The sequence below is a fragment of the Plasmodium relictum genome (assembly GCF_900005765.1).
Source record: "Plasmodium relictum strain SGS1 genome assembly, chromosome: 11".
NCBI lineage: Eukaryota > Apicomplexa > Aconoidasida > Haemosporida > Plasmodiidae > Plasmodium > Plasmodium relictum.
This window is the reverse complement of record NC_041689.1, coordinates 43,579-70,034: the sequence shown is the minus strand read 5'-3', so window position 1 is coordinate 70,034 and position 26,456 is coordinate 43,579. Positions and strand designations below refer to the sequence as shown.

Genomic DNA, 26,456 nt, shown 5'->3' with positions numbered 1-26,456 from the left:
GATTTCTACATTTTTTTATAGCATTATTTCTATTCCATAAATGCCTATACACATATTTTCCTTTGTTCATATGTATTTTGTTATATTTTATTATAAGACTTAAACTTATATACATATATTTTTGTTATTCATTTTACCTTGTTTTATTCTTTTTAAAAAATGATTTATAATAAAATAGTCATCATATTTTATTATATATATATGTATATAATTTTTTTCTATAAAGTAATTCTAATATTTATATGTAATGATATTATATATTTTTTTTTTATTATATCGTTTCTATCGATATCGGGTAAATATAGTTGTATACGTATTTTTATTAATATTATTCTGTTATGATCATATCCATTTTTTTCTTAATTATTAATTTTAATTTTAAAGGAAAACTATTCAAATAAATTATTTCTTAAAGCATATTTTTTTTTGTTTTTTATATTTGTACGGAAAAGGGAAAAAAAAAAAAGAAAAAAGATTTTTTTATTTTTAAGAAATATTTATAATTAATAATAAAAAATAAAATTATTTTGGTGTAGTAATGAAAGGATTTGATATTTCTTGTGTTCCTTCAACTGGTGTAATTAAAGCAACCTATGAAAAAAAATTTCATATACATAACTATTAATAAATGTCTGAACATTAAAAATGAATTAGAAAAAAAAAAAAAAAGTACTGATGTGCCTCTAGCGACAATTAAACCAATGCTTCTTGTTTTCTCAGTTAAAACAAAATGATCGTTTGGATCTGTTAATAATTAAAGTTAAAAATTATTAAAAATATGAATTTTAGTTTTTTTTATTTTATACTTATACCTCTAATATATTCTTCAGTTTTATCTAAAACTAAGTTGAAAATGGCATCATGACCAATTAAATTACCAACGACTAAAATTAGAAAAAAGATACAATAAAGCATTCAAATTATATATATTATTGAATATAAATATATCTAAAAATGTTAAAAAAAGAATGTCAAATTCATTATTAAACATATTTATAATGTTATTTTCTTCCTTCTTATCGTTTAATAATTTAATGTATTTATATATATATAATTAATTTAATTGTCTCTTTTTAATATAATTACCTTCCCTTCCTCCATCAAACTTTACTCGAATTTTCTGATTAAGGAATTTCTTTATGTCCATCATAAATTTATTATCTTTTTGTGTTGAAACAGTAGGTAAAACTGACATTTTCTTCAAAAAATTTTAATTAAATAAAAATATTTTAAAGTTTTTCTTTTTTTCGTATTTTTTTTTTTTTTTTTTATTAAAAATAAATTCTTTTATTTAAAATAAAAAAGAGGAAAATGTAATTTAATAAAAATATGGGCCTTTATATATTTCTTATTTTTTTTTTTTTTTTTGTGCATTCTATGAAATAAGCATATATATAAAAAAAAGGAAATTTAAATTCTATTACATTTTTTTATTTTATATTTTTACTTTTTAAACGTAAAATTATTAGAATTATTTAACTTTAATAAAACGTAATTTTGTAAATTGATCAAAGTTATTTATATACTCTTTATATAAAATCAAGTTATTTGCATGTTTTTTTTTTTTTATATATTACGCATGATAATCTAAGTGATTTTTTTTTTTTTTTTTTCATTTTAGCACATCATTGTGAAAGTTGTAATTATTATTTTTCTTTCTAATTAATGTCTTAAATTTGATTATAAATTTTTATATTTTTATTAATAATTAATTTTTTTTTCTATGATATAAATGCGTTATTATAATAAAAAGGTTTAACTAACATACATATTATACATATAAATTTATTATTGATTTTTATTAAAATTAGTATTAATCTAATAAACTCAAATTTCTTGTCCATAAACAACAGATACTAAAAGAAAAGAAAAAGAAATAATTAAATGTATTTCTAATTTTTTTCTAAAATTTATTGTAAATTTTATTTTATTTATTTATTTTTTTTTTTTTGTTAAGATTATAAGTTCTAATTAAATTTTCTAAATAATTTTAGACTTTTTTATAGTGAATTTTTTTAACAAAATTAATTTGTGTATTATATTTAGGTTTCCATAGTTATGAAAATCATGATAGAATATGTTAACTTTTCTCCTGTGTTTAAATAACGAAAATTTGCTTCATATATATATTAATATGTATTTGATTATTAAAAATTTTTTTTTTATATAATTAATTTTTCTTTTTTATGTTTTCTTTTTTTTTTTTACTTGATATATATTAATATATAGAAACATGACTAATGTAATAAATGGAATTCAAAAGGAAGAAAGTAGTGTTTACTTAAATGAAATTAGACAAAACGCTAAAAAGTATAATTGGTTAGAAAAAATAGAAAAAAAAAATTGTTACGTTTTTTCTAAAGATAATGTAAAAATAAATATTATTGGTTTAAAAGGGCTTGCAACAATAGAAATACAATTATTAAATGGTGTTTATTATAAAATGTGTAGAAGCAATTTAAAGAAAGAAGAAATATCTGATTTATTTTCTAATACAAATTACAATTCCAATAATGATATGCTAAATAAGACAATATTATGTAACTATAATTTGAGTGTAAAAGAGAAAATAGAACTTTTTAATAAAAATGGCAGGTCTTTTTTAAAAAGTGTAAAATATAAAGATATTTTAAGTAGTAACGGTAATAATTTATACAAGAACTTTTCTGAAACAAAAACAAAAATAAGAAATAATATTATTACTCATAAAAATGATACAGAATTAAAAAATGATTACACTTATTTATACGATGAAAACAAAAATAAAGTAGAAATTCCCATTAAAATAGAATTAGAAGAAAAAGTTACTTCTAATACAAAAGAAATGAATAATTCAGGCAATGATTCAAATCAGGATACTCATACCATTGATAAAATTATATGTACAAGAAATGAAATAGAAATATCACGTTTTTTAAAAGAAGCAAGCTTTTATGAAATAAAAGAAGAGAAAAATATTATAAAACACAATAAAAAAAAAATTGATTATGAATCAAAAAAAGCAAAAAATGAAAAAATCTTATTTTCTTTAGAAGAAGAAAAAGAAGGCAGATTAAAACATCATACTTATGACCAAAAGGAAAGTAAAAAGAATAAAAATAAAAGTTTTGAATGTATTAAAAAAAAAACATACTTAAAGGAGAAAGAGGATAATTATGATAAGTATTTGATGACTGAAAGAATACGAAATGAAATAGAAAAAAATGGCAAAAATAATGATATTGATATTAATAACAAAACTACTTCAAATAAAGAAAAAAAGAAAGATTATGGCAATGAAAATAAAAAGAAAGAAAAAAGGGAAAAGAAAGAAAAAGAAAACGAAAATGAAAATGGAAATAAAAGTGAAAATGAAAGTGAAAAAGAAAATGAATATGAAAATAAAAATAAAAATGAAGAAGAAAAAGAAAAAGAGCAAGAATATGAAGGAAAAAAAAAAGAAATAGATAAAAGAGATAATGAAGAACAAAAGAAGGAACAACAGAAACAATTCGAAAAAAATCAGTTAAAATATCCAGGGAAGATTCAAGAGGATTATGAACAATTAGTATATTCTTATCAAAATGACTGTTTAAAACATAAACTTAAAGATAATAAAGAAATTAATAAATTAAAAAGAATAAAAATATATTATAAAAACAGTAAAAATGCCTTTGAAATATATAATAAAAATAAAAGGAAGAATCATTATAATGTTTTTCATAGTAATTATTATGATAATAGAAATAATATTAATAATTTAGATATTCTTAATAATAACAAGTTTAATACTTTTAACAATATAAATAATTATGTTCCCAATTATAGGAATATTAGGAATAAAAAATATATTGATAATTCTAATAATTTCATTTACAAAAATTCATATCAATCTAATTCTTTTAATATTTATACTTTTAATGGTAATATTTTAAAAAATGAGATGATACACCATATAGATGTAAATCGTAACGATATACCGATAAAGGAAAAATTAAACGAATGCACTAACATTATTTATTACAATATATATCATAGGAAGCAGAATAATAATTACGTTATGAATTCTTGCAATGATTATCATAAGAACTATGATGAGAGTTTTAACTTTGATTATAACAATAGTTATGATATGAATTTTATTGATAACTATAATGATAATAATAATATTAATACTAACATCAATGCTCCTCATAATAATAATACTAGCATTGGCACCACTACTAATAATAACGATAATAATATTAATTATACTAATACTAATATTAATAATGGCAATAATATTCATGACATTAGTGGAGACATTCTAAGTTATACTTTCAATAATAATATAAATTATACTAATAGAGATAATTTCAATCATAACAGTTGGAATATCATAAATGATGCTAAAAAAATAAATGGTAATAAGATTATTAATTATCAGAACTCTCATACAAATAAAATCAATGCGTTTAATGCATACTTTCGAAGTAATCACTTAAACAAATATAAAATGAATTATAAGGAAAAATTCATAAGAAAAAATTCACAATGGCACATGCATGAAATGGAAAATCAAAACAATGCTATAACTTTTAATGAGAAAAAAAAAAATATATTGAGAAACATATATCATAATAGTAGTGAAACTACTAGAGAAAATAATTATTATAACACATTTAACAATAGATCATATAATAAATATAATTTTAACATAAATAATTACCTATATTTAAAAAAGAAAAAATATCAAATGAATTACAATAATCATTACAATTATTATCATATTACTGAAGATATGATAAATTATTCATATTTTTCTAATAATATTATTAATAATTTCAATCATTTACAATTAGATAACAAGAGAAATAAAAAAGGTCATCATAAAAATATGAAATATAGAAATTTTTGTGAATTATATAGAAAAAACAATAAAAGATACTATAATAACTCCGTATCATGTTGTAACAAAAAATTATTAAATAAAAACGATATGGAAATATTTTCAAAAGCAAAGATATTTAATAAATTAAAAAGAAGTTACAAACCAAAATATATTAAAAACTTATATAATAAAAATAGCAGTGATAAATTTCAATCCACCAAAATTAATGAAATTAAAAAAAAAAACCAAATAAATAATATTGAAGGAGAAATATATAAAAAAATATCATATTTAAAATACTTTAAGTATGATCCTACGAATTCATTGCCAAGATATTTCTGTACATTGAAACATTTAATAAAAGAAAATAACAAGAAAAAATTAGACACTTGGTTAAAAATTATGTTAACTAAGCAAAAATGTGGTTACTGCAATGAAAAATTTGATAATATAGAAAGTTTAGAAAATCATTTGATACAAATAAAAACACATAAAGTCTTTTATTGTTGTAAAAAACCTTTTCCTTCGATAAAATATTTATATATACATCTTAAAAGAGAAAATCATTATGGTTACATTTATTATTATTAGTATATTTTTTTTTTTTTAAATATATGTATCTTTTTTTTTTAATAATATTTTATCATCCAATAAATAACATATTTTTTTTTTAGTATTTTTATTAGACTACTTTTTTAATATTACATTGTATTATTTATTAATGTCTTTTATGTTTTTCATCTTATTATTATCCCTTCTTTTATATCTTTTTCTTAAGTATATTATTTTATTTTTTTAATATCATATTATTTTTCTGTGTTTATTACTCTTTTTTTTGTTTAAGTTATATTTTATCTTAATTTTTTTTTGTTATTATTCTTGTCCTTTCCTTTTTTTTAAAGAATATATTATTTTTATTTTTTTTTTTTTTTGTGATCTCATAACAAAATAACATGAATTTTTCTTAAAACATTTGTCAAAAAAAAAAAGAAAAATATATTTAATCATTTTAAAAAAACAAAAAAAATGCTTTTTTTTTTTTATTAAAATTAACTTTCATAATATTAAAAAAATAAAAATAATATATTAAAATATTCTCAAAAAAGAATTTTAAAATTATTATGATAATTAATATAAAAATTGGTTATCTGCACATCAAAATTATAATATGCTTTTTCTCTTTTTTAAATAAGAATAAAGGAATAAAAATGACTCATAAATATAAAAAAAGAAAAAAAGAAAATATTAAGTTCAAAATAAATAAAAATCAAGAAACTATTTTAAAATTATATTTTCAATAATTTATTATAAAATGCAATGTTTTTGAAAATATAAATTATAATTTCAATAATATATTTTTTTAAAAATTTTTAATCTTTTCAGTTCCTAATATTAAATTATTTAGCTTAAAATAATATATATTTTTTTTAAATTTTTTCAAAATTACGATAAAATTTTCCCATTTTTATAAGAAATAAATTTAGTATACTAAAATGTTTTAATTTTATTTTAAATTTCTTTTATAGAAATTCAAATAGAATAAATATGTATATAAAAAAAATATAATTAACCTTAGTACAATTATTGAGTTTCTTTTTTTTTTAAATTACACTGATTTTTTTTTTTTTTATTTATGAATTAATTTCTAAATTTTACGACAATTCTACATAAAATAGTTACATTTTATCTATTTATTTTTAATAATGTAAAGTAAAACCTTAAGCAGTTAGCATATTTTAAAATTTTACAATCTTTTAAGTTTTTTTTTTTTTTTTTAAATATACATAAAATAGTGGCAATATGAAAAACGAGAATTTTAGAGAAAGTAAACTTAAAAATACTTTATCTAATTCATTTGAAAAAGACAACAGTTCAGAAGATTATATAAAAGAAGTTTTGACTCCATTAGGTGATGTTTATATAATAAATGAAAAAACTAATGAAAAATTTATAAAAGGAACACAAAGAAGTGATGGGACATTTAGAAAAAATATTCGTGTAAGAACCGATTATATGCCACAAGTAAAATTAAAAAAAAAATAAAAATTATTTATTTTCTTTTTTTATTAATTTTCTTAACTTTTTTTATAAATATTTTACTTTATTTTTTTTAATTCATCTAATATATATAAAAGGATATTTTTTCTTGAAATTAATTTACACTATAAAATAGTTTAATAAATTTTATATGTATGCTTAATCTTTTTTTATACAAAGAAATAATTTTGTGATAATATTTTTACTGAATAATTTCTATAATATTTTATATAGAAAAAAAAACAAGACATTTAAATATTTTAAATATAATATGATTATACTTTTAATAAGAGAAAAAAATATATTTAATATAAAAAAAGATGATATTAATGAAATTAAAATATTGATATGCCAATGACAATTTAAAATAATACTCTTTCATTTTTGTGAAATGAAATAAAAATACTTTTTTTTTTTTCTTTTAAATATTAGGAAGAAAATTGTGTGTATAAAGTTAAAGGAAAACTATTAGAAGAACAAGATAGAAGTAAAAATATAAATATAAATACAGAAGAAGAAAATAAAGTGCATAAAAAGAAAATTCCAGGATGGAACCCTGTAAATGAACATGAAAATGAGAACATAAGCAATATAAAAAAAAAAAAAAAGAAAAAAAAGAAAAAAAAAATTTTAAATAACCAAGAATCAGTAAATTAAATAAACATACAGAAAGATTAATAACATTTCTATATTATTTTATAAATTATTAAAAAAAGTACTATGAAGAAGAATTTACCTTTTGTTTTTCTGTAAACTGGAAATTCTTTTAGAATTTTAGTAAATTTTATTTTTTTAAAAGAGACAAATTTTTTTTTTTTTTATAAGTTTGTTTTGTACATATTTTTGTGTATTGCTTTTAACTCTGTATATTTTTTTTTAAATTTATTAAAAATTATAAATAAAAAAAATGTTTATCAAAATTACTAAAAAACGTTTATATATAAATTTTTTTTTAAATAAATTAAGATATATTTGTTTATATGTAAAATATTTTTATTTGCATACAATAATTTTGTTTTTTTTTAATAAGACAATATTAAATTATAGATATATATAGATATAAATATATATATATAAGCTATAACATTCAATTAAATTTATTTATAAAATATTTTTCATTTATTTTAATGAAAAGAAATAAAAAATTGTTTTTTCTTTTATTTATATTTCATTTCTTTATGATTCTACTTTATTTTTGTTGTATTTATATCCTTTAATATAGAGGAATAAAAAAGGTTTTCATTTGAAAGTTCAATAAAATGGTGTAGTAAATTAGAAATTCAAATTAATAAATTTAAACAATATATAAAACTTATTTTTTATTTAAAAAAAAAAGAAAAAAAAAATTAATAAAATAAAGGATGAACATAAATTAAGAAATGGAATATGGTAATAAAAACTAAAAATATACATATATATATATATAATAATATATTTTTTTTAATGCTTTGTTTTAACAAACTATTTCAATTTTTTTTCAATTCTTTTATTTTATAAAGCAATTTATAGTATGTAGTATTAAAACAATAAAAAAAAAAAATTATTGATACATTCTAAAAAAAAAATTACATATGCAAAAATATAATGCAATACATTTTTTTTTTGATAACGAAAATTTTTCATTCAAAATTTATCATATTCTTAAACACTCACGCATTTACGAAGAAAAAGCGCAAAAGCACTAATAAAAATATTTACTTAAAAAATATGTTAAACATTAATATTCTTACAGATATCTTTCTAAAATATTATATTTTAAAAAATAAAAATAGAAAAATTACATCATATAAAAGCAAAATTAATAACAATAAAATAAAAAAAAATATATATATATATATACATATTTTAAGAAAAATTAGATTATTAAAATCTATGATGATTATATGAAATTATGTAATTTCTAAAAAAATTTACAATAAAAAATAAATTATAAAGCATAAAAAAAAAAAAAAATAAATATATGTATAAAAAAATTATTTTTACAATATTTTAATTTTATAATAATATATATATATATATATATATATATATATATATATATATATATATATATATATATATATTTTCACAAAAATCTAATAAATAAAGAAAGAAATAATTATATATTTGTGAGTTTATACATAGAAATATATATGTATAATTTAGTATATATAAACATATTTTTTTTCTTTTCTTTATTTATAAGAATATTTAATTAATATATATACATAAACTACATAAATTTTTAGCCAAATCTTAAAAACACAAATATATATATATATTTTCTCTCTATTATACAAGCTATAATTATAAAGGCAAATTTTTACTTCAAAAAAAATTTATATATTATGAATAAAAAAAAAATAATAAAGAAGATATATGAATAAATAAAAAGAAATAAAATATAATAAAAATAAAAAAAAAAAAATGAATTCCATTTATTTTGTTATTTATTTATTAATAATTTTATCCTTTTTTACTACGCTTTCTCATATAACTCATTTTACTGGGTGTTTCTTTTTTTTCACTACTAAACATAGATTTCCTCTTAGCTTTTATAATTTTTTTATCAACTTTTAATGAGGTTTCTTTAGTATTATTTATTTTGATAGGTGTTTCATTATTGATAAATTCATTCATTAAAGGATTTTCTTTAATAGACATATCTACATTATGTTTCTCCTTTATAGGCATTTGCTTTATAGGAGTTTCATAATGAGTATCTGGTATAACTTGTTGCATTTGCTTTTGCATTTTGCATTTATTAGAATTAGAGTTTTTTTTTTGTTTTTCCTTATTCATTTTAAAAATTTTATCCGACAACAATAAAGGTGTTTTAATATACATTTTATTTATTTTTTCTATTTGCTCATTTAGATTATCACTTGACATTTTTTGTCTAGGAGTATGATCAAACTCATCTCCTACAAAACCTTTATCGTCATACTTGTTTTTTATATTACTATTTTTTTTTGATTTTACTTGATCACTATCTTCATTTAATTTATTGGATTCATATTTTTCTTCCTTATTTATTTGTTCATTATCATTGCTATCACTTTTATTATCACTTCCATCTTCTTCATCTTTCAGTACAATATCACTTAAGTCTTGAAATTTATTCTCTGATGCTTTGTTGAATTTTATGGGAGTTTCTGAAGTATCAAAAAAATTCATAGCAAATTGGCAATTGGAAGTATTTTCACTATTCTGTTCTCCATATTGTTCAGGTGCTGTATTTTTTTTAGGTACTACATTTACCTTTTGTAAGTTTACACGATCAATCTTATTTTTTTCTTTAATGAAAGCTTTAGTTGGAGTACACATATCCGTAAGTTTATTAAAATTTTGGATAAAATTATTGCTGTAATATTTATCTGTTTCTAAGGTGGAAGGTTCATTAGGATTCTTTACAAAATCTTTCACACTATCCTCTGTTTCGCAAACTACCCATATAGCTACACATGAAATATCATCTACTTTATTACCTTTATAAACCTTGTTTGGCTCTCTATATTTTCCTACGAAAGGATAAAAAGGTTTACAATGGATTTTATCTCCACTTCTTCTTTTAGCTATATTAGTAATAGAATAAGCTATATCTTGAGCAGGAGTAAATACACTTGGATCTCCTAACTCACAAGCTTCCTCTGGGCTAATAGCAAAAGTGCAGTAAGCTTCTATCTCTTCATCAAATAAATTATCACTCACGCCGTCACTCATTAATAATATTAAATCTCCTGGCATACATAAAATTTCAGAAGGAGGAGATAATGCCATATCTGGAGAATCTCCATCTATGTCAACTTTTTCTAAAATTCTCACAAAACTATGCAATCCTCTATCTTCTAAATCTTTCCATTGACTTCTGTCTGGCAAATTTGATAACTGATAAGGTGCACCATTCTCCCATTTTTGATCACTAGTTTTCCAAATAATTTTTCTAATTAAGGAAGGATTTCGTCCTTTACCATTAAAATATAAAAATGATTCTCCAGGAAATTTGGGATATGATTCTCTTTCAAAATTAATATCTCCTGGTAAAAATTCCCTTCGTAATATCATACATACACTATCTCCTAAAGATGATATACCACACTTTCCTGTATATTCATCTAATATGCCAACTATAGCTGTAGAACTACCATAGGCATCAGCATATTCTTTTTTTACACTTTCAAGAGAATTTTTTAATAATAATTTAGATCTAATTATAGTATTGTAAGATACTCTAGCATAACCATTCAAATTTTTTGATAATTTTTCTGCTTCTCTTTGGCAAGCTAAGGATAAACCAATAGAAAATTTTGATGCATCTATCCCTTCTAAACTCCATGAACCCACACCATCAAAAATTCCAAAGGCAGGTGGAACGTCTGTTTGAAAAGTAGCATCTTCACATCTTCCTTGCACTTTTCCAATACGACATTGGCCACCATATGTTTTGAATAATTTAACCATATTAACCCTTAGATCATCTATTGAATTCTCTCTTGCTAACCTATTTTGATTTACTATCTTATCGATTTCCTCTGCAGTTTTATAGTTATCTTCTATCACTGATTTGTTACTTTCATCTAACAACGTTTTGTTATTTTCGTCTATTGTTTGATTTGTTTCATCTAATTCGTTGCCAGAATTTAAATTATTTTTTCCTATTTGTAATGATTCTTCATCTGAAGTAATATATAAACAAGTGTCATTTAATTTATTTATCTCATAACTTTTAGAAATTTTTTCTTCTGTACATAAATCTAATGAATTATTATACATTTTATCGTAATATTCTTTATTATCTATATTATCAGAAAATAAATCTTTATTATTTTTGTCATTGCATATAATAATACTACTACATTCTTTAGATATACAAATATTATTATTTATATTATTATTATTATTACTATTAACATTGTTATTATCATTATTGTTATTGTTATTTTTATTAATATTACTATTATTATCATTATTATTATTATTATTATTATTATTATTATTATTATTATTATTATTATTATTATTATTATTATTATTACTATTAATATTGTTATTATTAATATAATTAGCATTACTATTAATATTATTATTATTATTATTACTATTATTAGTAGTAGTAATATTATTAGTATTATTATTAATATTATTATTATATATTAGTTCTTTTCTATAAAACAATTTTATTTCATTAGAATTTATATTACCTTGAGGTGCTGACAGCTTTACGTCGTTATTCTTATTAACTAAATCTTCATCTTTTGAAGGATTAATAATAGAAGAACATCTAAATTCATCAGAAATACTTTTTGTTTCTTCTAAGGATAATTTTTCCTTTAATTTTTTTAAATTTTTATATACCTTTTGTAAATTGCATACTGCTTTCCATGTACGTCTAGGAGCATTTACATTTATTTTTTTAAGAAGCTTTATATTTTTAAAAAATGAATATGTTGCAATAGGACAGTAAGATATTGCTTCTTCTAACAAATTCAAATACTGTTCATTTAATCCGAGAAATAAAGGTTCGACAGCATTATCATTTAAAGAACTAAAGAATTCATTTATTGCTTTTGTTCCACTAAAATTGGGGTCTCCTCTATGAAACTTAATATAAGCATAAAATTCGCGGCATATTCTATTTTTTAAAACTACTTGCGATCTGAAATGCTTAAATAAAAACCGCAATTCATTTAAAAAAGCTACTGTCCCTTTCAGTGTATCTAATAATTTATTGGTATTTACACAATTTTTATTAAATCGTAATATACGTACTTGTTGTCTTCCACCAGTGTTGAGTAATAAACATATATATTTATGACGAAAATCTTCTGATAATTTTAATATACATCTTTCTAAAGGAGAAGAAGAATCGTCATCATTACTATTATTTAAATGATATCTGTCATTAAATTTTTGATCATATTCGCAAAAGCCATATTTATTCATTTTTCCTTCACTGAGCATTTCAACAAAATTAGATACAGCATTTTTATCATTATTTTTATTTTCATCCTCATCAATATGTTCATTATTATCTTCTTCATCTGAATTATCATTACTATTGCAAATAGCTATATTGGAATTTATTTTTTCTTCTAAAATATCACTATTTCTTTTTTTAACTATTTTTCTCTTCAATTTTTCTAAAATTTTATTTTTAAACTGATCATTACATTTTACTTCTTTAATATCTTCTGAATCTATAAACTCTACTATCTGGCATATAGTTAAAATTTCTCCTAAAAGACAAATCCCTTCATCTCCTATAAATATCTTATCTCTTATCCAAAGGGAATCCGAAAATTTCCCATTTTTTAAAAATGTCCCTAATATTTCTTCTAAATTTTCTTTTATATTCTCTTGATTTTCATTCAAAATTTTTGAATCATTACTATTTTTAATATCTTTTCCTAAAAATTTTTCTGGCCAATCTTTATAAATAAATACGTCAGTAAATACATAACCAGATAATACTTTATCATATATATTGCTTAAGAATTCCATTTTAAAATGTATATATAAAATTTATATTAATTATATATACACATTCGTACATACATATATATATATATGATGTATATATAAATTTACATGTAATAAACCATATAATTAGAGTCTGAAATATTCAATAATTAAATGTAAAAATAAAAAAAGGTATGTATATATATATTTATATATCTATACATACATATAAGTTTTTATATATATTAATAAAAGTAATTTATTATTATTTTTTTTTTTAATATATATGCACTGCCACGTGATTTATTAAAACATATTATAAAAATCAATATTATACAATGAATATATATAAATGGTGCATAAATGATGTGTGCGCATTTTTTTTTTTCTTTTTTGTGCAATTTTATGTTTCATTAGTGAAATATTTTATTTTAATTTTAGATGCATTTAGATATATATATACATACATAAGTATATATATATATATATGTAATTTTTTAAAAAATTTATAAGGAAAAAAGTAAAAAAAAAAAAAAAAATAATTTAATTATTATTTTATATATTTATATTTTTAATGTAAGAAATATTACATTTATTCAGTGCTTTTATATCTAAAAAAAATTTTCATAAATTAATATTTTTTTTAATTTATATATAATATATATATAAATATATAAATATATATATATATATACATATATATATTTTATAATATTAATTTAAAATACATATTCTGTTTTTTATTTTTTATTTTATTTTATTTTATTTTTTTTTTGTTGCATATAATATTTTTATTAACATATATATATACAATATGCATATAAATATATGTAATAAAAATATGTACATTTATTTTTTTTTTTTTTTATCAAATTTAGAATATTGAAATAATAAATTTACATAATATTCATTTTATATGACATATTTCATATTATTATTTTTTTTTTTTATATTTATATTTTAAAAATGTTTAATGTACTCAAAAAATACAAACAGCACACCAAAAATATATTTTATTTATTTTTTATACATAAAAAAAAAACGTAATATTAACATGTTTTAATATTAAAAAAGTAAAAAAAACAATAATAATGCTAAAATATATTTAATAATAAAATTTTTTTTTTTTAATTTTTAAAGAAATTTTAATAAATCGTTTTTTATATTTGCGAAGATTCTTGAATTATTTATTATCAAAAGAGTATATAATTAGCAAAAATATATATATATATATATATATATATATATATATATATGCATATCTATACATACATATACGTATAGATATATAATTATATTTACATCTATAATATATATATATATATCTTTATTTATATAAATATATATATATTTATACATATATATACGTGTATATATATATATATATGTATATATATATACATTTATATAAAGGTATATATATATATATAGGTAATATATATATATATATATATAGATATATTTTTATTATATGTTAAATGAAAAATATGTATACAATATTAATTAATTACATGCCAAAAGATATTGCATGTATTTATATGCACATTACTAAAAGGGTTAAATTATTCGCTAATTTTAGGTTTTTTTTTTTTTTTTTGCAAATTATTAAATTAATATTTTTTTTTTCCATTTTATTTATTTTTTTTTTTTCTTTAACTTTTTTTATGATTTTTTAGGGGGTCACATATTTGTATTTTTTTTTCTTTATATTAATATATTTCTCTTGTAAAAATACATTGTTTAAAATATAAAACATGCACTTTTTTCATATTGTGCACTACATAAAAAAAAAATTTGTATATAATTGTAAAAATATTTTAATTTTCTTTATTTTTCGCTTTTTTTGCGAATATATATTTCATTTTTTTGGATAGATGGTATTATTCTAAGGATATTTTATGTGTATTTTTAAAAAAATAAAACATTTTCTTTTTAAAATATAAATAAATATTTTATTTTAAATTTGAAAATAAAAGGAAAAAAAAAAAGAATAAAAAAAAGAAAAAATGTTTAAAAAAAATTCAAACACTCGTATTTTTAATCCATATGCTCATATTTGCAATAAAAAATAAATTGAATTGAGCAAAAATTTAAATAGCTATATTTTATTACTATATTAATTTTAGCATACTTATTAAAAACTGCATATATTTTAATATAATCTAATAAAAAATTATAAAAAAAAAAAATGCAATTTTCTCTTTTTTTTTTTTTTATCGGTTTAATATAAAAAGAAAAGTATATTATATTTTAATACAACTAATGTGTATTCTTTAGATTTTTAAGAATAAATAAAAGATATAAAATTATTTTGTTTAATTTGAATTATGCAATATGGTGCATATAAAATTTTTTAATATTCTTTAAAAAATAATAAAAAGCAATCTTAAATTTATAAAAGTCTTTATTATGACTATTTATTTTTATTATCATTTATTTTATTTTAAATTATTATTATTTATTCTTTTTAATTTTTAGTATTCTTCATGTAAATTAAAGATGATAGGAATATTTCTTAGGTTTTCTAAGAATAAGAAAAAATAAAAATATATGATTTAGTATTTTTAAGAATTGTATATTTTAGTTTTTCATTTTCGTATTTATAAAATATAAGAATATACTATATAATATTTAATTGTCTCATTTATATAAAAGGGTATATGTCTTTATTGAAATAATGCTCTAGATACAATTTTTTTTTTAACTAGAATTACATAAAAACAATCTTTATTAAGGCATATATAAAAATGCTTAAATAAAATAAGAAATATTATAGCTTTAAAATATATAATATTTTTTTAAAATATTACTATTTTTCATAAATGTTTTAATAATTATAACTAAATTTTTATAAAATTAGTTAGATACTAAGATTATTTTTTTTTTAATATAGAACTTTAAAATGTTCTCGATTCTCATTATTTTGTAATAAGGGCATAAGCATATAAAAAAAAAGTATATATATTCTTTATTTCTACAAATTATATATTAAAAAATTTTATTTTAAGATGATATATAAAGTGTTCTTTAAATATAAATTCTTGTTTCTATTAATTTTTTTTTTTTTTTACATTAAAAAAAATCTTAAGAAGATTTATAATTTTTCTTACTCATAATTATTATTGAAGAAACTGAAATTCAAGTATTTTCGTATACTATATTTTCATAAAAAAATAAAATAGAAATAAAATATTCTACTATATTCTTCTAAATAAATGAAGAGATATGATATTTATTTTTTAAATATTCTTAAAATGGTAATGCACCACTTAGAAATTTTAGTTTATATCATGTCTATACATAATATATGAAGAAAAATGCTCTAATATTTTGTAAACTTTTATGAAAGAGTGCATTCCCATATATTTTTTAATAGTTTCTCTTTATTTTTATTTTATTTTTTTTTATGTAAATATGTTTACCCCTTTTATTATTTAATTTATGTATATTTCATATTTTATTTTATTTTTTTTTTTTATTACAAATATAAATATATATTTAAAATGTATTTATATTTTAATGCAACTTGTGAAATATAAGTAATTTTTTTTAATTAATATTTTTATTTAAATAGTTACTAAATATTATCCAGTACCAATCAATAAAAAATATTTATTTTTTTTACTAAAATAAAAATTAGCAATATCACAAAAGATAAAATTCTAATATATTGATTTTAGAGTAATGCAAATTATAAGATTTAAGTTACTTATTTTAATTTTTTAAAACTTTACAATCATTAGTATAAATTTGTTTTTAATTTTTTTTTTTTTTTTTTTAATCTAAATTATTACTTATAATATTTTTTTAATATAATTGACTAATAAATTTTTTCTAAATATCTATTAGCATAAATTAAAACTTTATGAACAAGGTGTTTTTAAATTATATATATTTAATCATTGTTATATTCAAATAATGAACGATACTTTTTATGTTTTAGTTTTTTATTTTATAAAGAATTTAAAGAAAAAAAAAAAAATCTACTTCATACTTATTGCTTGATTTATTTAGTTTTTTTTTTTAATAATGAAATAACATATCCACTTAATAGAAAAGAAAATTATGTATTTAAAAGATATATTAATATAAAAATGTAATAAAATACACTAGAATAAAATTATAAAGAATATATTAACATAGAATAAAATAAAACAAAATTAAACTATAATAAAAATGAGTTATAATCAGTGACAAGTTTAAAAATATAAGTCCTCATAAGAACTAAACAATAACAAAATTGCAAAAAAAAAGAAATAAAATAAAAATCTATAAATTTTAAAAACTACTAAGAAAATAAATTTTAATAAATAGTTTATTATTTTTTCTTTTCCTAAGTTTAGTCTTCCAAGAAAAAGAAAAGGAACATAAATATATATAAATATTTTTTTTTTTTTTTTTTTTTTTAATACAACATACTAAAATTTCCCTTTAGAAATGTGTAGAAGAAATATAGAAGCAATCATACAAGAACGAAAAAAAGAAAAGAAAAGAAAAGAAACTATTTTATTTTTTCCTTTCTTATATTAAATAAATCTATATAATAATTATTGGTGTTTATATAAATACATATGATACGAAAAATATAATTTAGTTAATATCTCAAATTTTAATACTTTCCTTAATTCATAAACCTTTTTTTTATTTTTTTTTTAAATAATAATAATAATGATCGAATACTAAAAATTCTACAAAAAAAAAAAAAAAAAAATTTACTCTGATATTAAATATTTTAGATTACTTCTAAAAATAAAGATATTTTTTCTTACAAATTGAAAATTTATATAAAAAAAACATATTCTGAATCGAAACGCTTTTAAGAAATTATAATATTAATAAGAATAAAAGTAACAATAATATTAATGATTGTATAATAATGAAAAAATTTCTTATAATTTATATTTCTCAATAAGATAATTTTAATATTTTATTCTAATCTTAAATTTTGATCTATTAAGTTGCACGTAAACTTTAAATAAACTTAAAGTATAACAACAGAATTTTTTTCTTTTAAAGTTTTCAAAAAGTGTAAAATATATTCACAAGGAATCAAACCATTTGGATTTTATTTTTGATTACTTTTTTAATATTTATATAATAGATACATTTTTTTTTAAAAATAATACAATTCACTGAAGGAAAAATAATATAGAAAAAAAAAAAAAAATTAAAAATATAAAGAATTTTATCTAGCACGTAAAAATAATCAGAAAAGTGTTCATAAAAATGTATTAAGTAAATGATAATAAAATAAATATGCATGAATTTCCTAATAAAACTATGTCTTTTAACAAAAATAAATACATCTATTAATTTTTTAAAAATAATATTTAAAGAAATATTTTTTTTTAATTATAATAAAAAAATAAAATAATTTTCTAACAAAAAATTATCAAAAGCACTTATCTATAATAAATTTCAACATATAAAAAAATTATCCGTTTTAAAAAATTGTGAAGTTAAATATATAAAACATTTTTAGGTAATTTAAAAAGAAATATATATATCATGTTAGAAATTAATTTAAAAATATTTTTATTTTTTTTTTCTAATATTATTTTTTATTAACATATATTTTTATTTATTTAAATGAAACTTGTCAAATTATACGAGATAATTCAGAATCATGCGTTATTTTTAAAAATAAAAATTCTCATTATCCATTAACATAATGGAAAAAAAGAGAAAAACAGTTAAAAATATATATACATTATGAATTATGAGCATTCTATATTAGTTGAACATGTTTATACTTAAATTTTTACTTATTTTATATCATTAAATTTTTATTATGTTGATTAATTTTATAGCTTATTATTCTTGGAGAAAGAACTAATAATGAAAATTCTTTTATGCTTTAGTATATTTTTTTTTTTTTAATTAAATATTTAAAAGTTTACATGATTAACACTAAGAAATATTTTTTTTTTAAATATATGTATACTTCTATATTTGAATTAATAAAAGAAAATGGTAAAAATACCAATTATAAAAATTAAACAATATATGTAAGCATGTGAAAGAGAAAAAATGTTAATAAAAATACAACATAAAATAAACCGTGAATGTTATTGAATAATTAATTTTTAAAAGGAAAAAAATAAAAATAAATAATTCCCATCTAAATATACATATATATTTATATTAAAATGAAGTTGTAGACGTAAAATAAAAAAAAAAACATTTTACATTTCCTTAAAAATTCTTAGAAAAAACAAGATATGAATGTATCTGCACACTTCTAGTACATGTTTTTTAGGTGATTCAATTCACATGCAACAAAAATAACAATATAAAAGAAAAATAAAAATTTACAAAACTTTTTCATTTTTGTTAATTTTTTTTTTTTTTTTTTTTTTTTTGATCTAAATACCTCTAAATTTTTTCTGTCAAGTCCAAGTAATTAAATAAGAAAATTTTTGAATATTAAAAAAAAAAGTTTTCTATTTTTTAAAAAAAAAAAGACAATAAAAATATTGATTCAAATGTATATAACTATAAAAATATTTTTAAATAATTTATAGTACATGCTTTTTTTTATTTTAACTTTTTTTCAAAATCATGTAAAAATATATATTTACACATTTAAATATACACTATCATTAATTATGAATTATTTGATATTTTAAATTAATAAAAAAAAAAAAAAGAAAAAAAAACTGTATAAAATAATACAGAAAAAATAAACTTCTATTTATAGCCATTCTTTTAATATCATTTGAAATATTTATATCTTACACATTTAAGAAAAAAAAAAAATAAGCTTAAAATTTTATGATTAAGTATGTCTTTTTGTTTCTCTTTATAATTTTAAAATAAATGTTATCTTATTTTTATTTTTTTTTTTAATGTTGATATATAAATATTACAACTCTTTTAAGTAATTAGTTTAAGTAATTTTTTTTATTTTGCATAATAAAGATTTTAATTTTAACTAATACTGATATTTGTGTTGTTTAAGTTTGTTATTTTAATTTATTTCCTAAGTAGACTAATATATATATATGTGTAGGAAAATATATATATATATATATATATATATACATTAAATTGTATATTTTTCTCTTTTTTTTTTTTTTTTTTTAATACAAATAAAAAAGAAAAGAAAAATTAATGGTATTAGTTCAAATTAAATTATTATTGTTAAAACCTAGAGAAAGAATTTTTTTATTATACTATTATATGCATCTTTCTTATAAGAAATAAATATAATGAAAGAAAAAATGATAATGATATAAATTTTAAAAAAAGCAAATTATATAAATTTTACTTTAAATTGTAAAAGTAATATATATTTAAAAAATAGTGAAATGAAAACTAGTCAAAAAAGAAGTGAAAAAAAAGATCACACTAATAAGAAAGATATTAGTAATATAAAAAATAATTTAAATGTGTATACAAATGAAGACAAAATGAGGAATTTTAAAAATATACACGAAAGAAATGAAGAAAGAAAAAGATCTTCTAATTTTCTTATTTTAAATGATAAAAGTGAATTTAATAATTATAAACATAACACTTCAAAAAGTTCTATTTCCGATGTAAGTGATAGTTTGATGTTAAACGAAAAACAAAAGGAAGGGGTCAACAATAATCTAATTACAACTCTTATACAAGATATAGAAATAAGTAACTCAAAATTGAAGAAGAATTTTAAAACAGTGGAAATATTTTGTTCTGAAAATAATTTTTTAAACTCACATGCTAATGAAATTAATGAAAATATAAATAATAATATAAACAGTGAAAATATCAATATTATTATTTCCAATAATTCAAATGATAAAAATAATGATTTAATAAATGAAAGTATAAATAATGAATTAAGTAAGAAAAATAATCTTAATAATAAAAATAATAGTAATATTTTTACATACAGTGATAAGCAATGCATGAATAATAATTCTATAAATAATATAATAGAAGAAGGATATTCCTTACCTTTAAACACTACTAACAATAATGAAAAAGAAAAAAAGAGAGAATGTGATGATTTGAATAATCAAGAAACAATGAATATACAGAACAACTCAAAAATGGATGAATACAAAATAAATCATGAAAATGATTTATTGTGTAATATTTCTACTAAATCACTTTCCTTAAAAAATAATTTAGAAGAAGAAAACATTTTAAAAGTAGATAATGTAAATGAAAATGTTTCAAATGATAATACCAAAAATGAAAATATGTTTAGTGTTAATGATATGAATATGATTAATTCAAATGAAAATAATATAAATGATATAATTCTAGGTGAAAGTAATGTAAATGGCCTAGTTCCAAATGCAAATAATATAAATATTAACACAGAAAGTGAGTATTTTTCCAATACGAATAATGAAAATGGTACATTAAATAATACTGCTAGAAGTAGGAATTCAAATGAAAACTATTCAAATTCTGAAGAATTAGATTATTATGTTTTAACAATAGCAGATTTGAGAAATACTAACGAAAATGAAAATAATGGAGAACAAGAACATTTACCTGAACCCCGCTTTTTAAGTAAAATGTTTGGTTATGAAATAAAACCTAATTTTGAAGAATATAATATGAGTAAAATAATTAGAACATCATTATTTATACTTATAATTTTTATTCTTTTTAGTATTGAATTTTCTTTGCTATATAATAACATTTTAAAATTAAAAATTGACAGTAAATTAATATTAGTAGAATCTCATTATAATAATATGTTTTTAACCAATTTTTTATATCAATTTGATGAAAAAGAGTTAAATAATTTAATAGTAACAAATGATATAATTAAAGAAGAAATAAATAATGGTAATTTTATGATATATAATAACTTATGTATACTATTGAAAAAATTAAGAGTAACTTGTAATAATTTAATGGATTACTACAAAGCAGACCATGAAAATATAGAAAAATTATACGAAAACACAATAAGAGCTTTTGAAGAATTGCAGAGAAAAGATATAATAGTTTATAGAGTAAATGAATCTGTTTTTATTCGGTGTAATGACATAACTACAAGAAATCTTAAAAATAACGAAAATAATATATTTTTATTTGTGTTTTCAAATAAATACCTGAAAATTAGTAAATTATTTTTAATTTTAACTTTATTTTTCTTTTTTGTTCGTATTGCACTAATTTTGTCTAGAATTCTTTATGAGTTTGTTTTGCTATCTTGTTACAGAGATTATAAATTGTCATTATCATGTAAAAGGATGTATTTAGCTAAATATGTTTGGTCTGTTTGTACTATATTAATCCTAGAAATAATATTGGGTGATGATTGTATTATTTGGTGGTTACATGACGTTGATCCTCTTTTTAATTATCATTTTCAATATTTTGTTTGGATTATTTCCTTATTATGCTTTTTATCATTTGTATTCTGTAAAATTCTAAGGAAATATAGTGAAGCACGTAATCATGATTATTCTAATATTTGTTTTTTACTTAATTTTTTCCATGAATTTTTATTTGGGGCAAATATTCTATTTGCATGTATTTTCATTTTATTAAATGTACATAAATCTGCAATTATTACTATAATTGTAACCGTTATTGTTTTACTAATTGACATTTTAAATGATTCATATGTCCAACAAGCACAAGCAATAAATTCACAACCACAAAGATCAAATAGACCCCCCAAAAAAAAATTTTATGTAATTGAAAATAAAAAAAAAAGTGTAAAAGTGATAACTTTAGTTCGCATAAACGAACATATTTATCGTGAAATTGCGTCAGGCAATTTAAGTAAAAGTAATAATAACAAAAATAAAGACAGTTTTGATTCATATAAAATAGATAATACAAAATGGTGGAACAAAAAAAGAAAGATCTTTAACTTAAGAAATATCTTTAATAAAAAATATTTAAGTAAAAATAAAGATTTTAAAAAGCCTATGAGTAATAATATTAACACATGCAACAGTCACAAATTATATGATTTAAATTCTTCTACATTAGAATACTGTGAAATTTGTGATGAAAGAAGCAAAAATGTTGTTTTATATCCATGTATGCATGGTGGTTTTTGTGAAACATGTATAAGATCATTGATAATAAATTCTCTTAAATCAAAAGATGCCCTTCCTCATTGTCCCTTCTGTAGAAATAACATTAAAAATGTTTACAAAATATCATATGAAGATGAACAACGAAAAGTTCAAGCTAATACTATATTAACTATTCAAACAAAATGAAATAAGTATATTTTAATATAGTATCTCTTATTAATAGTTTAATTTATTTAAAATTTCTATTTTTTTTTTTTATAGTTTGTTCCATAATTTATAAATAAAACTTTTTCTCTTGTTTTTATATCAGGATATATATATATGCATTATATTTTCCTTTTTTTTGTTTATTTTCGTATTTAACTATATAATTTATGTTTTGTTTATTTGTTTTAAACTTTATGAAATATATATATATATACATTCTTAAGTATATAAATATTTATAAAATTAAATAAACGTAAAATAATTATTAATATTCTAATTAAATCAATATAATTTAAATTAATTTTATAGATGTTTTTTCTTTATTTAAAAAAATAAAAAAAAATTTTAATCTTCTATAACTTGATTTTTAAGTAACTTTTTTTTTTCTCTCTCTCTTTTTATATCATAATTCAAAGCTTTCTATCACCTGTAGAAAAAAAATAATAATAAAAATAATATTATTCTTTAACTATAAAATAATTGGTTATTATATTATACTAATCTTTATTGAATTTTATTTTCTATTAATTTATTTAAATTTTATTTTTATAACTTTTTTTCTAATACTCCTTGCTTTATCAACATTTTTTTCTAAGAATGCAAATAAATCATTTAAGCAAAAGTCATAAGGAATCTAAAAGGAGAGAAAAAAAAAAAATATTACAATATGCATATAAAGATAATATATATATATAATGGTATTATGAAAGTAATAATTACATATATAAATCCATATGTTGATGATAATTGAATTTTTTTTTCAGAGTAGATAACTAATGGAATAGGTGTTTGATGATTTTTCAATAATTTTAGACAATTTTCTAATAACCATTTATCGGCATCATCCTTTAAATTCATGCCACATAAATTTTCTATTCCTTTTTTTTTTTCTTTTTCATTTATATCCTTATGAAAAAAAATTAAATTGGGATTATACCCATTTTGAATAATTTTATAACTTTGTTTAACTAATGTTTGATCATAAGTGTGATGCTTGGCATGAGAAAATTTTTCTTGAACTATTTTACTCGCAATTTCATTAATTTTTTGTATTTTTGTTTTTCTTCTTTTTTTATGATTTATTTTCTGATATTTTGATTCTAATTTTTTTTTTATATAATAAAAATAACTCTTTTTTCTTCTTTTTAATTCTATTTCTTCTTCAGATGGTTGGTATAACGCTTCTGTATCTTTTACATAATTAGTTAAATCTTCCCATATATTATTAATATCACTTTTTTTTTTATTTTCTTCTTCATCAAAGATGTTGTAAATATTTTCAATATTATCATCAAAGATGCTTTTTCTTTTTGTTTTTTCAACAGAATTTTTAATATCATAAATTAATTTTGCAGTAATTTTTTCTTTTTCATCAATAGATAAATTATGTGATATTGTTGGCAATTTAATTATAATATTTTTATATCTTCCTTTAATTATTTTATTTTCAGAATTTTCAAAAACTTTAAAAAATACTAAGCTTTTTCCTATAAACATGTTATTCTCATTTTTTTTTGAGTGACTTAAAATATCTATATATGAATTTAAAACACTTAATGATTCATTATTTACTTTTTTCAAATCATCAGGTAAATTGCTAGTTAAATCTGGATGAACCTCCTTATAAAAAAAGTGAAGTAATCTCCTAACACTTTTTCTGAAAAAGCGCGAATCATAATATCTCTTGTTTTCAAATTTAAAAACGTAATTCTTTAATAGAAAATAATTATTATACCTGATGAAACAATTGAAGAATTTTATCAACATTACAATAAATTAATTTTATAAAACCATTTACACTTTACTAAAAGAAAGAAAAAAGGAAAAAAAAAAAAAAAAAAAAAGATAAAAATTTAAATTAAAAAATAACTAAAAACATATTAAAACAAAAAAGAATTTAAATTATTACCATAAAAAAATAAAATAAAATCTATGATGATAAAGAAAAAAAAGTATAATTATACTTAATAATACTTTTATATAACATACTATATTTAAATTATAAGAAATAATATTTATGAAAGAAAAATATATAATTATTTATTATATATATATTTTTATTTTATATGAAAAAAATACTAAAGAAAAATACAACTATTATCAACTTGATATATAATTTTTTTTTTTTTATTTCTATACACATTAACACTTCAAAAATAAAAAATCATATTTTTTTTTATAATAATATAGATATTATAAATTTTATTAATAAAAATAAAAAACAGATTTTTTCTATTTTTACTTTTTTAAAAGAAACGAAAAAAAAGAAAATTTAAGTTAAAAAATTCTATAAAATTTATTAAAATAATAAAATATTACTTTAGTATACACAAACAGGAGTTATATTAATTATATATATAAAAAAAAGAAAAAGAAAATAATTATAGAAAACAAAAATAAATAATAATTTTGTTAGAAAATAATTATCATAAATTTTAAAAATTAATATTATAAATATTTTTCAGTATAAAAAAAAAAAGTAAAGAAAGAATTTAAAGTTATTTATAAAATTAAAAAATAGAAGCAAATAATATATAATATTATATGTATCTAAAATAAAAAAATTATTATTTCTTTTCTTTTTATTTTTTTTTTTTTGTTCGTATTCTATTTTGAAATTTGAGATTCTTGTAAATTTTTTCCAACTAATGTATGTATTTCCATATATTTATGAACACATCTATCAACACAACTTGTTTCACCTACTGATAAAAAAGAATCATTTACATCTGGTATGCACTTACCCCAGCAAGCATTCTGCATTCGTTTAAACAAATCAGACATACCTAATAATTCAACAACTGTACTATTTACTTTACTAATATTATCATTCATTTTGTTACTAAAAATACAATAATATTTTTTTCTTTAATAAAAACACTTCACAAAAAAAAAATTTTTTTTTTTTTGTTTTTAAATAATAT

The 26,456-nt window shown here is 17.6% G+C and overlaps 7 protein-coding genes across 7 annotated transcripts; 3 read left to right on the top strand and 4 right to left on the bottom strand.

The window, feature by feature from the left end:
* Positions 1 to 522: 522 nt before the first annotated feature.
* On the bottom strand, positions 523 to 1,195 carry LSM7 (U6 snRNA-associated Sm-like protein LSm7, putative; the record flags this gene model as incomplete). The annotated part of the gene is made up of 4 exons (XM_028677265.1): positions 523 to 591; positions 674 to 744; positions 813 to 884; positions 1,087 to 1,195. The coding sequence occupies 4 exons, from the start codon at positions 1,193 to 1,195 to the stop codon at positions 523 to 525; spliced, it is 321 nt and encodes a 106-aa protein (XP_028533672.1).
* Positions 1,196 to 2,233: 1,038 nt separating this feature from the next.
* PRELSG_1101500 (conserved Plasmodium protein, unknown function) lies at positions 2,234 to 5,440 on the top strand (the record flags this gene model as incomplete). The annotated part of the gene is made up of 1 exon (XM_028677264.1): positions 2,234 to 5,440. One exon carries the CDS (start codon positions 2,234 to 2,236, stop codon positions 5,438 to 5,440), a length of 3,207 nt encoding a protein of 1,068 aa, XP_028533671.1.
* Positions 5,441 to 6,649: 1,209 nt separating this feature from the next.
* On the top strand, positions 6,650 to 7,543 carry PRELSG_1101400 (conserved Plasmodium protein, unknown function; the record flags this gene model as incomplete). The annotated part of the gene is made up of 2 exons (XM_028677263.1): positions 6,650 to 6,871; positions 7,319 to 7,543. The coding sequence occupies 2 exons, from the start codon at positions 6,650 to 6,652 to the stop codon at positions 7,541 to 7,543; spliced, it is 447 nt and encodes a 148-aa protein (XP_028533670.1).
* A 1,788-nt stretch (positions 7,544 to 9,331) lies between these two features.
* PRELSG_1101300 (protein phosphatase, putative) lies at positions 9,332 to 13,366 on the bottom strand (the record flags this gene model as incomplete). Its single annotated transcript, XM_028677262.1, has 1 exon — positions 9,332 to 13,366. The coding sequence occupies one exon, from the start codon at positions 13,364 to 13,366 to the stop codon at positions 9,332 to 9,334; it is 4,035 nt and encodes a 1,344-aa protein (XP_028533669.1).
* Positions 13,367 to 20,634: 7,268 nt separating this feature from the next.
* Positions 20,635 to 23,511, top strand: PRELSG_1101200 (zinc finger protein, putative; the record flags this gene model as incomplete). Its single annotated transcript, XM_028677261.1, has 1 exon — positions 20,635 to 23,511. One exon carries the CDS (start codon positions 20,635 to 20,637, stop codon positions 23,509 to 23,511), a length of 2,877 nt encoding a protein of 958 aa, XP_028533668.1.
* A 424-nt stretch (positions 23,512 to 23,935) lies between these two features.
* PRELSG_1101100 (conserved protein, unknown function) lies at positions 23,936 to 25,299 on the bottom strand (the record flags this gene model as incomplete). The annotated part of the gene is made up of 3 exons (XM_028677260.1): positions 23,936 to 23,959; positions 24,086 to 24,166; positions 24,253 to 25,299. The coding sequence occupies 3 exons, from the start codon at positions 25,297 to 25,299 to the stop codon at positions 23,936 to 23,938; spliced, it is 1,152 nt and encodes a 383-aa protein (XP_028533667.1).
* An 840-nt stretch (positions 25,300 to 26,139) lies between these two features.
* TIM10 (mitochondrial import inner membrane translocase subunit TIM10, putative) lies at positions 26,140 to 26,367 on the bottom strand (the record flags this gene model as incomplete). Its single annotated transcript, XM_028677259.1, has 1 exon — positions 26,140 to 26,367. The coding sequence occupies one exon, from the start codon at positions 26,365 to 26,367 to the stop codon at positions 26,140 to 26,142; it is 228 nt and encodes a 75-aa protein (XP_028533666.1).
* Between the last annotated feature and the right edge of the window lie 89 nt (positions 26,368 to 26,456).